This window comes from Aotus nancymaae, unplaced genomic scaffold (genome assembly GCF_030222135.1).
Source record: "Aotus nancymaae isolate 86718 unplaced genomic scaffold, 86718_ANA_hifiasm-v0.15.2.pri h1tg000058l, whole genome shotgun sequence".
NCBI classification, from domain to species: domain Eukaryota; kingdom Metazoa; phylum Chordata; class Mammalia; order Primates; family Aotidae; genus Aotus; species Aotus nancymaae.
The window spans coordinates 39,305,810-39,320,887 of NW_026988472.1; the positions used below are offsets into that span (position 1 = coordinate 39,305,810).

Genomic DNA, 15,078 nt, shown 5'->3' on the forward strand with positions numbered 1-15,078 from the left:
CCTAGTATCTTTGTGGACTTGCAGGCAGCCCCAAACGCTCACCTGTATGCAGAATCAGCATGTCCTCCCTCCCCTAGTATTGTGATCAGCTGCATCTCTGTGGCCAGGGCTCTTGCTCATCATTCAGTCTGATGTCTGAGTGGTTCTACCTTTTCTACATGCTGAGACCATATTCTAGTGCTGTGTTCTGGAGGTACACCCAGTAGATTCAAAGTATTCTCATAGAACAAAGAGACTTGTATAGTAACCTTTGCTGCATCCACAGTATACTCCACAGAGGCCTCTGAGCTAAAAATGAATGCAGAAACAAGAAGGGAACAGGTGATGTTCAGCTCTCAGATCCCACATGGCATTTATTTGGCTTGGGGTGCCCCCCTCCCCCCATTCCCTGGCTGTGGGCTCATAGATTGGCAGAGCATGGTTATGGCTTCCATTTTACTTCCGTTTTCCAATATCCAGAGGAATGTACAACCTACCAGAAAATCATGCTCAGGCATCCCTTTGTCACATTAAAAGCATTATGGACACATGACATTTTATTAGGTATTTTGTTTTAGTATTACTTTATTAAGTAAATTTTCAAAAACCTTATTTAGCCATGGACTCTTATTAAAGCATGGTCTTGGAAACCTTGGCTAGGGTTAAGAGCCTGCAAAGTTTGATTCATTACAAAAGAAAAGTGATTAGCAGTTGGAGAGTGATATTGATGGGCCCCATTAAAAGGTCATTGGATTTAGTGGTGGCAAGCGAAGGTCGGAGTTCGAGGTTAGCAGGATGCCCTGATTTAGAACCAAGCTTACCTTCGTGTAACCTGTAGTGACACTCTCTTCATCTCCCCAGGCCTGTGTCATGTCTCCCTGAGGTTCATACTGTTTGGAATTTCACAGACTCATTTACCAAAAAGAAGACTTTTAATTTGGGAGACTGCTTGATTTTTCTTTTATTAATGATGCACATTCAGAAATAAACAAATGCCATCTCCTATTGGAAAGGGTATAATCTCCAAGTGTAAAATCGAACACATTTAGCTTAATGGGAAACTCACAATGTTGATCTGTTTCTCAGTGCATTATGACTGGTAATAACCTTGGCACGGACACATGCCAGTTCTTGGCAACTTTTGAAAACCACAGGTCCAGCTCATATCTGCAGAGATAGAAGGTGGTGGGAAGGAGAAATGTTGGGGGCAAGGAAAAGGCCCTAGAGAGAGTCAGGCGTTGAAGCAGTAGCTCGGGTAAAAACTTAGTGTCCAGAAATGTACAATTAGCAGATTAACTTTTTTTGATAGAGATAGGATTACTTGTAATTTTTTTCCTAAGAAAAAGTCATGGAGTGTCAGATTTTTAAGAGCACTTTAAATCCTTTTTACCTCAGTCTTCTCCCTTCTCCTGATGTTTACAAATGAGAAATAGCTCATCGAGTTACCCAGGCTGCTGAATGGGAGCCTGCCAGTCCCTTCTAGCAGTTTTGGGGGACTCTTGTCCCTCCTGGGGTAGTAAAAAGCACACTAGGCTTTGAGACAGGAGGTTTTTCCTCCTCAAATTTTGTAGTCAGTGTAATTTTGGCTTCCATGTAGTTCTGGACATTAGAATATTATTGTTTCACATATGCATTAAAGTTTTATATTATGAGTATCAGACTGCTCCTTTCTTTTCTTTTTTTTTTTTTTTTGAGATAGGGTCTTGCTCTGTTGCCCAGGCTGAAGTGCAGTGGTGCAGTCACAGCTCACTGCAGGTTCAACCTCCCAGGCTCAAGCAGTCCTCCTACCTCAGCCTCCCGTGTAGCAGGGACCACAGGTGTGCACCACCAAGCCCAGATATTTTTTCATTTTTTTGTAAAGATGGGTCTCACTATGTTGCTCAGGCTGGTCTCAAACTCCAGGGCTCAAGCAATCCTCCCACCTTGGCCTCCCAAAGTGCTGGAATTATAGGCATGAGCCACTGCATCTGGCCCTGCTCCTCTTCTGTCTAGGTTAAGTGCTGTTAAAGAAGATGAAATGACCTGTACATCTTGCTCTCCAAAAAGAAGTGTGCACTCTGCTCTGGCTGCTCATCCCACTGAAGCTGACCATCGAGTGAGCACACCATTGCACCTCCTTGGATCTTGGTTTTTCATAATTAATCCAGGGGCTTGGATGAAATGATTATAAAGAACCCAGTTCAGGCCAGGGCATGGGGTCTCATTCCTGTAATCCCAGCATTTTGGGAGGCTGAGGCAGGAGGAATTGCTTGAGGCTACCAGTTCGAGACCAGCCTGGGCAATATAGGGAAACTCTGTCTCTACAAAGAATTATAAAAGAAATAACCCAATGCAGCCTCACAGTCTATGTTTCTGTAACCCTGCCCATTTCTTTTAGTTGAGTTTTCTAGACATTGAGAAAACTACTGGCTTGGTAGCCTCTGAATCCTCTTTGAAATTAAGTAGCTTATTCTTTCCTTTGGCTCTTCAGTTTCTTTTGTTCTGTTCTTTTAATCTAGAATGGATAATTTGGCCCTTTCTACGGTCTAATCTAGGTGTTTTTTTTTTTTTTTTTTTTTTTGCTTAATGATTTTTTGCTTTTAAATGATTTGATGGCTATATGGAGATTTAAGAAATTGTTAAGGGATTATGAGTATAACTTTGATTTTTTAAAATTTTTAGTGATGGGGACTCACTATGTTGTCCAGGCTGGACTTGAACTCCTGGGCTCAAGTGATTATCCCACCTTAGCCTCTTGACTAGCTGTGACTGTAGGCATGCTACTGCACCTGGCTCATGAGCATAACTTTTTGTAAAGTTTTAAAAAGTACTCATTCATCTTTTAAAAGAATTCTTTTGATTTTTTAACCCAAGTTATTACAGGGAAATGTAAAAGAATAGGATGTTTGCCATCCTAAGTAAGTTTGAGATCCTAGAGCAAACCCTGACATAGATGCAAGTTCCAGGTTGCAAGTTCTGTTTTCAAATCAGTTGGTTAGTAATTCTTTGCTTCCAGTAATATTGAAGGAGGTACCCACTAAGTTGTTTGATGGTAGACTATTAAAAAGAATAATAATTCCTGGTGATGCTAGACTATGGTCTGATTTTTGGTGTATAATTTGCAAGGAGTTCGGAGAATTGAGTGACGTTGATGACAAAATTATTTCCATTCTGGTCAGGCGCAGTGGCTTACGCCTGTAATCCCAGCACTTTGGAGGCTGAGGTGGGCAGATCACAAGGTCAGGAGTTCGAGACCAGCCTGGCCAATATGGTGAAACCCCGTCTCTACTAAAAATACAAAAATTGGCCAGGTGTGGTGGTGGGCGCCTGTAGTCCCAGCTACTTGGGAGGCTGAGGCAGGAGAATCACTTGAACCCAGGAGGTGGAGGTTGCAGTGAGCCGAGATCATGCCACTGCACTCCATTCGGGGCAACAGAGCTAGACTCTGTCTCAAAAAAAAAAAAAAATACATATATATATATATATGTTTTCATCTCAGATACTTTTTTGGTTTTTTTGACACAAAGTCTCACTCTGTTGCCCAGGCTGGAGTGCAGTGGCACTGTCTTGGCTCACTGCAACCTCCACCTCCCGAGTTCAAACGATTCTCCTGTCTTAGCCTCCAGAGTAGCTGAGATTACAGGCCCGCACCACCACACCCAGCTAATTTATTTTGTAGTTTTAGTAGAGACAGTGTTTCACCATATTGGCCAGGCTGATCTTGAACTCCTGACTTCAAGTGATCCACTCACCTTGGCCTCCCAAAGTGCTGGGATTACAGGCGTGAGCCACCACAGCTGGCCTCCATTCCATCTACTTCTATTTAAGTGAACAAATTTTTTTGGCACTTGTGTCTCTAAAATGAAGAATAGAGAGTTGATACCAAACCATCTCTTTCTGGTATTAATAATCATACACACATGAAGTGTTTGGGGGAAAAGCCCAATAAAATTGTTTTGTCATGCTTAAAAATTATTTATCAACATGTGTGGTATGTGTGTATACTTATGTTCTGATCATTTGTATACTAATAATAATTGTAATGAGAACTCAATCCAGAAGAAAAATAATTTTTACACTTAGAGCCTTATGATTTCAGGAAAGAAAAAGTCTTAAATTTCCATTTCTATACATGTTTTTACAATAGAAAGATGACAAAATAATTAACAGCAGACTTGAAAATACGTTAGGATAAAATTCAGCAGTAGATGTTGGAAATACGAATTTACGGAGGAAAAGAAATTATGTAAAATTTCCAACTGTTAAAATCTAATGATATTTTTAAATGGATGATGGTGGTGGTTAAATTGCTGCAGTGTTCAAATATATATTGGATATATTTAAGAAATCTATATAAGTTATATTTTAAAATCTCAATATTTAGAATATGACAGAAATTACATCCCTTGTGAGTAAAACTTACATTAAAGTTTAGATTTCAAGTTGTTATATGTGAGGAGGCTATACAAGGGTTTCCAAAATTATTTTAGAAAGTATACTGGCTTCATAAATATATCATTTTATACTTACACAATCATTTCTATGGATTAATTTCTAGAAGTGACATTGATATATCTGAAGGTGTACACATTTACATTTTGGAATAGGTATTGCCAAATGGCATACAGAAAGGTTGTGCCAATTTATGTTCCTGTGGATAATAATGTAACCACTGTTTCCAGTAGAGAATTAGATTATTTATCAGATCACTTTGCATAGCAAATTTGGGCCTGTAGTGAGCAATTTTTAAAGGAATGCAATTGTGGAGAGCTACTTTTCCCCACTTAACATTGCTTGTGATCAGTCCAAGTGAATCACTACCTCTCCTCAAAGCAAGACTGCAGTAAGATATGTCCCCTTTCCCTGATCTAAATTAGGTCCCCATGCTATCATTGGTAATTTCACCTTTTTTTTTTTTTTGAGGTGGAGTCTCACTCTGTCGCCCAGGCTGGAGTGCAGTGACGCAACATCGGCTCACTGCAAACTCCGCCTCCACGGTTCAAGCACTTCTCCTCCCTTAGCCTCTTGAGTAGCTGGGATTACAGGTGCACACCACCATGCCCAGCTTGTTTTTGTATTTTTAGTAGAGACACGGTTTCACCATGTTGGTCAGGCTGATCTCGGATTCCTGACCTTGTGATCTGCCCGCCTTGGCCTCCCAAAGTGCTGGGATTACAGGCGTGAGCCACCACGCGTGGCCTAATTTCATCTTTTATTATTCTTTCATAGTAAGTAGCAGAACTTATAATTATACAAACAAAAAGCATGTGTCCCTCAGTAGGTTCTTAGCTCCATGTGGGCAGGGAATGTGACTGTTTTCCACCCCTGTATCCCCTTTGCCTAACCCAGTGCCTGGCTCATAGTGTATGTTCAGTAAATAGCCACTGAATAAATGGGCTGAGTGTAAGTGAGGAGAAATACCAAGATGCAGGATCATAATATACAGTCTTCATTGCCACTAGCCATGTGTGACTATTTACATTTAATTAAATAGCTGTACTTATCCATAACCATGCACTCTGTAGCCATGTGGGGCTAGTGGCTACCATTTGAATAGTACAGATTATAGACGACTTCAGTCATCACAGCAAGTTCTACTGGACCGTGCTGATATAGGATGATTGTACGTTCATTCTCAAAACTATCCCTATGCTTGGCACAAAGTAAATAATAAATGTTTGATTAAATTAATGAGCAAATAAACATTGTATCTCCCTCCCTTATTATTGAGCTACACGTTTTGATGTAGAAGTTGCTTATATCGAATAGCCAAACATTCTGTTAACTTGCCTAACACCTTATATTTCTTGCCACAGAGTGCCTTGAAGAAGCCCCTTTTCCTGCCCATTTCAAAACACATTTGAATAAAATAAATTAAAAAAAGCAAGCAACATTCTGTAGTGGAAAGAATCCCTTGGATATGAATCTGTGTGTGGGCCCTGTTACTTGTTGGTAGTGACCTTGGGCACGTTTTCTAACCTTTGATCCTGCATCCCTTTCTTTGTGGAGTATAGTAATGCCCACACAGCATGCGATTTTGTGCAGATGGAATGAGGGTGTGTGCATGTGAAGCATCTAGTAGTGGCATGGCTGGCACATGGAGTTCAAAACAGTAGCTCAAAACTTGTTTATGGCCAGGCACAGTGGCTCATGTCTATAATCCTAGTGCTTTGGGAGGCTGAGGCAGGAGGATTGCTTGAGGCCAGGAGTATGAGATCAGCCTGGGCAACATAGCAAGATCCTATCTCTACCAAAAAATAAGACAAAACAAAAATTTGGTGGCTACCTACTTGGGAGGCTGAAGCAGGAGGGTTGCTTGAGTCCAAGAGTTGAAGCTATAATACCATGAGCTATGATCACACCACTACATGCACTCCAGCCTGGGTGACAGGGTGAGACCCTGTCTCTAAAAAAAAGAACCCCCAACCCCCCAAAACTAACTTACTTTCAGCAGCTTGTGTCCTGCAAACTTCACACCTGGATTATAAATGAAACCACAACAGCTGATCTGCTGTATCCTTACACGTTTTGGAGGGCTTATTTTCCTGCAGAATCTAATCATTGCTAATAATTACATTTAGTGATTCAGCTAACACAGGTGTTCGTTTGACTCCCTAATAATGGGCCTGTCTTGATAGTCTGCACTGATTTTCCACACTAGTCAAATGACTGACGCATGGAGCGAGACTTCCTTCTCCCATCCGGACTGCCTCATGATGCCTCTGCAATGCAGAGAAAGTACCTGCGGCCCTGTGGGTTTAGGGTTTTCTCATCTTAGACCTAAAAATAAAAGGTAGAGGTGGGGGATTTCTAGCCTTGCTCTTAGATCCTTGTTTCCAAATCCCACAGCTCCATTAATGATACATGAAAACAGAATTCTATCAGCGTGATTTGAAAGGGTTTTCACATAGTCTCTCATTTACGAAAGAATAACCTTATGAAGCTGATGGCTCATATATTTCTCTCATTTTTTTCCTGCTGGAAAACCTGAAGCCTAGAAAGATTGTTTGTTAATGTATTAAATAATCATTTTTTGAACACTCACTGCAAGCCAGGAGTGATCTTAAGTCCAGGGAAACAGAGAGAAAAGCCATAGCTTCTTCCCTGGCTGGTGGGGGAGGCAGAGAAGTCAGCAGAGAATGTCAGTACAGGGTACTAAGTGCTGAGATCAGGGTGATGGGTGAGTAGGGATGCACCCAACCCAGGCCTTAGGGTGCACTCTGGCTTCTTGAAAGAGGCCCCAGTTGTGGCACTGAAGGAATTAGTGGGGAGCGGAAGCCATGAAGGGACACACTCAGATCGGGACTGTACACCTCTCTGGTGGCAGCATGCGAGTGGTAAGGGGCTTAAAGTGAGAAATTATTACAGTGGTTCCAAGCAAGAAATTGAGCCACCTTAATAATCTGAGACAGGGTGTGGAGAAGGGACAGCTTCCAGAGATATTGGGAGGTAGTAACATTGCCAGGTTTTAGCTGTAGGCAAACTTCTATCCTAAAGCTCTTTTTAAAGTCCACAGCAACACACTATAATGAATGCAGAGAACCGTTTAGGAGCTCCCAAAGAACTCTGCTGGTGACAGCTAGCCTGAACTTAGCCTTTTGACTGTTTCCCCTCTGTGCCTTCACTGGATGTGCTTTATGTCACCTGCAGTCACTGGTACCATTCCTCCTATCCACGGAAAATGAGACTACACTTTCTAATTGAACCAAATAGGGTATGACTGAAGTTCATGGAAAATGGGCAACTCCATCTGCCATGAAGAGTCAGAGGCCCTTTCCAAGCCAACTCCATCGTGCCCAACATGAATTATCCCCGTATGTCTGCAGAGAGTTTGTCGTCCAAGTATCACAAAAGCCAGAGGCCTCTCATCCTTATGAAACTAACTTCTTAAAAATACCCCAGCATTTGCCAGTTCAATAGCTTTGGACTGGCTTAGGAGCATTAAAACCTTTTCTTTTAAGAGGAAAAATTCCCAACCAGGCTGAGAAAGCTCATATCAAGTTTCAGCTTGATTCATTTCAAAACCACCATGAAAATTAGGACATTTTCTCCACACCACGATGGGTTAGTCATGGAAATTCTGCCTCAATTGTAGCTACCATGGCCACAGTCATGAGGTGCGTGCTCTGTGCCACTGAAAAGTGATGTGACAGTACTGGAGAGTTTATCCCCTTCACTGACAGAAAGCAGAAATGTGTTACAGTTCATGGTCTATGAAAACATGCCAGGGTAACCTCAGATTCCCTTTTCAGCAAGCAATCTCATATTTGGTGCATTTTTTTCTGTATGGCAGTTTGGTTTGGTTGCTGTTCCCAAAAAGTGCTCTTTCCAAACTAAAACTATAGAAAGTTAAACTTAGCAGAAATGTGCAGTAAGCTAGGTGTGTGGTGGCTCATACCTGTAATACCAGCACTTTGGGAGGCCGAGGCAGGTGGATCACTTGAGGTCAGGAGTTCGAGACCAGCCTGACCAACATGATGAAACCCCATCTCTACTAAAAATACAAAAATTAACCAGGTATGGTGGTGCACGCCTGTAATCCCAGCTACTAGGGAGGCTGAGGCAGGAGAATTGCCTGAACCTGGGAGGTGGAGGTTGCCGTGAGCCGAGATTGCACCACTATACAAGACTCTGTCTCAAAAAAAGAAAAAAAGTACATTAAGAGATTAAGAGTGGCTTCCCCTGAGGGACTCAGACCTCACTCATGAATATGAGTGATAGAAATAGAGCAGTCTTCTCTGCCATCTGTCCTGGAGACATTTGCTAAACGTGGCCAGGCTTCAATGTGCATAGGCCTTCTTAGTGCAAACCTCAACCAGTAAAACAGAATGGGCCAGTCAGCATTCTCTGCATCCATAGCAGAGAATGGTTCTTCAGCCTCAAAGCTGCTCGTGTCCTGCTAGGAGCCACTTCTATAAGCTACACTCCTGGTTTTTTTCTTGCAATAGTTTGTTCATTCGTTCGCTTATTTCTTCATTGACAAAAGAGCCAGCATGTTTTACCCAGGAACATTCTAGAATTTGAGAACACAAGGATGAGTTCCTGCCCTCCTGGGGCTCACAGCCTAAGTGCGAGAGACAGACATCACACTTCTGGGTTGTTTTGAAAGTGTGATTCATTACAGACTGCTACCTCACACATTGTCAAATCCTAAACTCCCAGGTGGACTTAATTCAGTGGGCCCAGGAGGGTGCGGGGGCGGCAAAGACGGAGTCCTCCCTGGAGTCTTGGCAGAAGTTTCCTGGTATGAACTTGTCGACCCCTGCACACAAGTGGACTTACCAAGTCCATCCCAAGAGGACCCAAAGCTGTCCCATCCCCTCCCCTCGCTCCCTGCATTCCTCTCCCACCCGTTATGCTGGGTCACATTTCAGGCCTCTTCCTGGCTCCAGCTGCAGTGTCTGACCTGCCACCAGTTATCTGAGCCTTTGGCCACCACTTTGGTCAAGTGTTCCAGCACCTCTGTGGCCCTCCAAATCAGGCCAGCGCCCCTCAGCCCACCATGGGAGGACCCACTGCTAGAGAGCCCAGGCAGGCTCTCTATTCACTGGGCCCTGGAACACCCTGTCAGTCACTGGGTGGCCTTTCCACTCCTCCGCTTGGTCAAATCCTCACCCCCAAACCTTCCCTCAGCCCCCAGCCTCTACTAGAGCAATGCTTCTCAGGCTTTGCTGCATGTTCACATCACCCAGGAGTTGATCACCTGCCTGTGCCCAGGCTGCACCCCAGTTGGGGTGAGTCAATCCCTGGGATGCAGTGGTGTTTTGTTTTTTTAAATTGTCCAGGTGATTCCTCCATGCAGCCAAGGTGGAGAAGCAGAGTTACTTCGCCTTTTGTTGTTATTTAGTCACTTCATCTTGCTCAGCTTTTGCTCCTGAGCTCGTTTTGGTTCCCTGGACAGAGCCATGACATAGGTTTGTCCAGCTCTGCCCCTGGTAGCTCCCAGCCAAGGCCCTTGGCAGCAGCCTGTTTGCTGGAACCTTTAACAGCCCTCTCTTCCATCTCCTCCCCTGGCTGCCAGTCAGCATCTGCTCCTTGGTTTTTTGTCCTCTCTCCTCTCCCGAGCCTTCCTCTGCCCCTTATTGTGTCTCTGTCCTCCCTCACCAGCCTTATACCCCCAACAAACCTCCCTGTACTGGGCCTTATTTTCTTCTTCCAGAACAGTTGGAGATCTGTACGGATAACCTGCTAAACTCATTGTATATAGAATATATGCAAGGATATTTGTGCAGTGCTTTTCCATAACAGTAAAAAATAGGAGGGGGAAATAATTTGGAAACTAATTATCCAACAAATGGGATTGATTAATTGCAGTACAACAACTATTAAAATATTTACAAAGAATGTTTAGAGATATGGCATATCAGGTTAAGTGAAATAAGCAGAATGTAATATTACATATAGTATGAGCTATACTATTTATTTATAGGAAAAAAAGCCTGGAGGAAAATATACCAAAATTTAGCAGTGCTTGTCTTGCTGTGGTAAGATTATAGTTGACTTTCTTTTATTGTTACAATTTCATGTTTTGTTTTTTAAAAATTAGACACTGGTCATGTATTACATTTGTCATCAGGGAAAAGTGATTTAAAAAGATGAATTGGGGGGATGTTCATGTCAGATGATGGGTTTTTGCATCCATCCAAGTGTGTAATGGTGAATTTTCATTTTGGACAACATGGGCTTAGTAGAGGAGAGTCCCAGGGTAGAGTCTGGAGGAGAACCTTTTAAGAAAATAAGTTTCTCCAGCCTGGGCAACATGTTGAAACCCCGTTTCTACAAGAAATACAAAAATTAGCCAGGTATGGTGTTGTGTGCCTGTAGGAAAGCTGAGATGGAAGAATCACCTGAGTCCAGGTTGAGGCCTCAGTGACCCGAGATTGTGCCACTGCCCTCCAACCTAGGAGACAGAGCAAAACCCTGTCTCAAAAAAAAAAAAAGAGGGAGGGAGGGAAACAAAAGAAAGAAAAAAATAATAAGGTTCTCTTAAAGGGAAGGCCCCTGAGAGGGGTCAGCCCAGTGAGCCACCACTGGATGGAGAAGTACATCCTAGCAGTGGGTTCTTTGCCCTCCCCGAACTTAGGGTCCTCCTGGCACCCTGCTGAGCCAGCTGGAGAGGTAGGTGCCTTTATGAGCCTCACTCAGGTACTGGGTGCTGATAGGCTCCCTCTTGGCCTCAGAGCACCACTGATGTTTTTCTTTGTGCCATCTCTGCAGATGGTTAACCTTTGGTTATACTTGCCTTGCCCTGATAAGAGGAGTTAATTGAGTAATTATTCATTCATCAGGATAATGTCACTTAATAGAATCCCAGGTGTAATTTAATGGCTTCTCCTGACCAGTGACTTGTGCTTGATTTTGCATGTTCCACTAAAGAAAATAGTTTGCAGATAACACCGGCCCGTTCATTAATAGAATAAAGTTGTTACACAGCCAGACCACTAATAACCATCAGCAAAAGAATTCTTCCCAAAATAAAATGGGAGGAAATGCACATCATTTTTTTTTTTTAACTTCTCTGTCCTGGGCCTAGTATAGCTGCAGTTATGGAAGTTAGGATGCTTTTAGCTGCAAATAAAGAATATCTGATTAAAACTGGCTGAAATGGCAGGGGTTTGTTAATTTCACATGGCAAGAAGTCTGGGCACTAGATCATCTCAGAGTTGCAACCCATTGATTGGGGTTGTCAGTTGGCATTTTCTTTTTCTTTTCTTCTTCTTCTTCTTTTTTTTTCTTTTGAAGAGTCTTGCTCTGTCGCCAGGCTGGAGTGCAGCCTTGGCTCACTGTAACCTCTGCCTCCCAGGTTCAAGCGATTCTCCCACCTCAGCCTCCCAAGTAGCTGGGACTTCAGGTGTGCACCACCACGCTCAGCTAATTTTTGTATTTTTTAGTAGAGACAGGGTCTCACCATGTTGGCCAGGATGGTCTCGATCTCTTGACCTTGTGATCCTCCTGCCCCGGCCTTCCAAAGTATTGGGATTACAGATGTGAGCCACTGCGGCTGGTGAGCATTTTCCATTTTTCTATCTTGCCATCCTGTGACCAGATGGCCACATGGTCACAAAATGGCTGCCACAGCTCCAGACATCCTGTCCTTACACAGTAGCATCCCAAGCAGGAAAGAAGAGGAACAGCAACACAAAAGGCCTTCTTACTTGCCTCTCTCTATCCAAAGAGAAAAATCTGTTTCCCAAAGGCTATCAGTAAACTGTCCTATATTGCTCAGTAACTCAAATTGGACTACATAGCTGCCTCAAGACCAGTCACAAGCAAAGAGGAGCAAGGCTGCCCTTCTTGTCTTTTGTAATCAGTGACCGGCATCCACTTGCCCTTGGCTCTTTTACCTTGTAATAAACTGCCTTTTGTGTCGAGGCTGTCAGAGTATTCTGTCTACTAAAATGGACTTGGATTTATGGAAGAAAGAGAATTCTTCCTTTAATCCTCTTTCTGTAGCTTTTTAGAGATTTATGGATATAGCTGTAGAAGGGAAAAAGAAAAATCCTGTTTCTCTCTCTTCCATGCAATAGCTTGTTAAACTAAGAAGGAAATGATTAGTCCATTCAGTTTGAATCTTGTTTATGAATGACCTAAAGGATGTAAATGGCCTTTGTAAGAGATGAAGTGTAATCCAGACGGAAAGGATTATTATTGAGGAAAAGAGGTACTATGACATATCATAAGAGCCTTTGCTCCTATTTTGGCTCTTAAAACTCTGTTTTACTTTTGTTTTAGACCTAGAAGGTTTTGACTCCGTGGTGTCATCTACTGAGAAACTCAGTCATCCGACCACAAGCAGACCAAAAGCTACGGGGAGGCGGCCTCCATCCCAGTCCCTCACATCTGTAAGTGTCTCCTCATACTGTATGTCCCCTTACTTCTCTACAGCCGAAAAGCAGAACAAATTAGAGACTCTAGCTAAGGACTCTTCTGTAAGCAGCCGATTTGAGGACACCACAGGAGAGGGAAGCCATGAGATACACTGTCAAACAAAAGTGATTTCAGAGTCTTCTTGAGTCGAGTGCCATTTCTTTCTATTTGTTCTTTGTGTTTCTGCCAGCAAGGTAGGCACTCCCTATTCCCACCTTCTGTTCTTTTCTTCCAGAATGATTCTTATTTGAACCTAAAATGAAATGGGTAAGAAACAAAGATCATGTTTTATGGTGGGGAAAGGAGAATGAGGCTGGTTTAGTAAACAAAACTTTACTAAATAAAGATCTGCTCCTATATAGCACCAGGCAGTGGCCAAACCTTTCTTTCTCAAATCCCCATTGCCTGTACCCCTCCACAGAATAACATGCACACCTTAAGGATATTGTTTTCAAACATACGAGGCACCTGGTAATGAAGGAGAGACTGATTGGAACACTCAGGATAACCCATGGAAAATTTTTGTTTGGGTTGTTTTGAATGACTTTTTATTGCGAGTCTGTTACATGTTTATTGTACCAAATTTGAACTACAAAATGTATAAAGAAGAGTTACCTGTAATTCTGCTCCCCAGTGCAAAGAACTGTTGACTTTTTGCTATACATCCTTAGCTTTTTAAAAAAATTATTTGTATATATAAAATTATTTCTTCATAAATGGGATTACATAGTATGCATCGTTTTGAAACTTGCTTTTCTCCTGTTCTGTTGTGTGCCTTTCTCCCCAGTCATGACAACATTCTTCCCTGACATCACATTTCATGGCTGCGCACTTTTCTAGCCTATTAGTATGTGAGCGTTTAGCCAGTGTACCATTATTGGGCATTTATGTTGTTTCCAGTTCCTCATTATAAACAACACTCAAATGAATGTCACTGCAGAAAAATCTTGATGCTGCTATAAAATTATTGACTTGGGTAAAAATTTTCTGGAAGTGGGTCAAAGGGAAATGTATGCTTTGCTTTTGCCACAGGTTGTACTGTCCCCTCCAAGCTCACCTTCCACAAGTTGTGTTTGTGTATAATCATTATCTTTCTCTCTCTCTCTTTTTCTATATAGCACATTGCCTTGTTCCGGTGAGTCTAAGTCCTTATGACCCCCACCCAGATACACCAAGGAATTAATTAAGCTTTTGCAGGTTTCCCAGGACACTTCCTATTTTTATGTCATCACTGATCCCACCTAAGGTGTCATCATTTAGAAGAAAAAAAAGTCACTTCCTTGGAGCCTCTTCTCTCATATCTAGAGTCTGGAAGTATGGTTTGAGTCATCTTATTTTTCCTCTTAGTATGAAAGAAACCTAACTTTGCATTGACACCTTTTTGGGAGAAAGACTTTAAAAAGTAGCTGACTTTTTTATTGTTATACAAACTTCTCTGTCAACACCACCTTCTTTCCCCTCTCCCTCTCACCTCTTCACACCCCCACCTCAACACCCCTTTTATACCCACGACCTGTTTAGTTGCTTCTTAGTATCTCTATATTTTGTTTTTCAATCCTACCTCCTCCATCTTCTCTATAAATCCTTCATCATTTTTGTCTTCCTTCCAAATTCTTCCCAACTTTTCAAGGTCTAGAGAGCCTCATGACTTCCAGAATTACAGACAGGTTTAAATTACCATCTCTTGTCCCACCTTTGGTCCATACATCCCATGCCTGTGAGTTCGTATGTATTTGGAGGATGTGGTAAGGACATACTGTCTTCACTGCCGTCAGACTACACAGTTGTACATTCATTCAACAAATCTTTATAGACATCTCTCCCCTATGTGCTCGGCACTGCTGTGCCAGGTACCAGAGATATAACTGAAATGAAAAGCACATGGTCACTGCCTGCGGGAAGCTTACGGCACAGTGACTCAAAGTTTGGCATTTTATATGAAGTCACTTCATTTGCAGACTTAAAACAAAAGAATATAGTTGTGCTTTAAAGTATAAGTACTATATTCTCTTCCCTTCATTCCCATTCATCCCCACTTGGATCTGTACATTGAATTCCTATTTACTCTTCTTCCAGTTAGCACCTGTGGATTTTTCATAGGCAAATGGAGGCTTAGTGGATATAAGTGTATTCCTCAAAGGCCACTGGGGAATATGACGGAGGAAATACACTAGTCATGATTCCCCAGCCTGGGGCCTCTGACCCTTGTTGAAGCTCTTTATGTTTATAGGATTCAAAGAGCAAGCTTTGATT

General features: G+C 42.4%; 1 protein-coding gene across 13 annotated transcripts in view; it reads left to right on the forward strand.

Annotated features, from left to right (window-relative positions):
- The window catches only part of SH3KBP1 (SH3 domain containing kinase binding protein 1), a 384,957-nt gene that overhangs the window by 356,793 nt on the left and 13,086 nt on the right, over positions 1 to 15,078 (forward strand). For all 13 annotated transcript variants that reach the window (XM_064364467.1, XM_064364472.1, XM_012434029.3 and 10 more), the window contains one exon: positions 12,691 to 12,800. In XM_064364467.1, the coding sequence (XP_064220537.1) occupies positions 12,691 to 12,800 (110 nt within the window). The remainder of the gene's footprint in view (positions 1 to 12,690; positions 12,801 to 15,078) is intronic.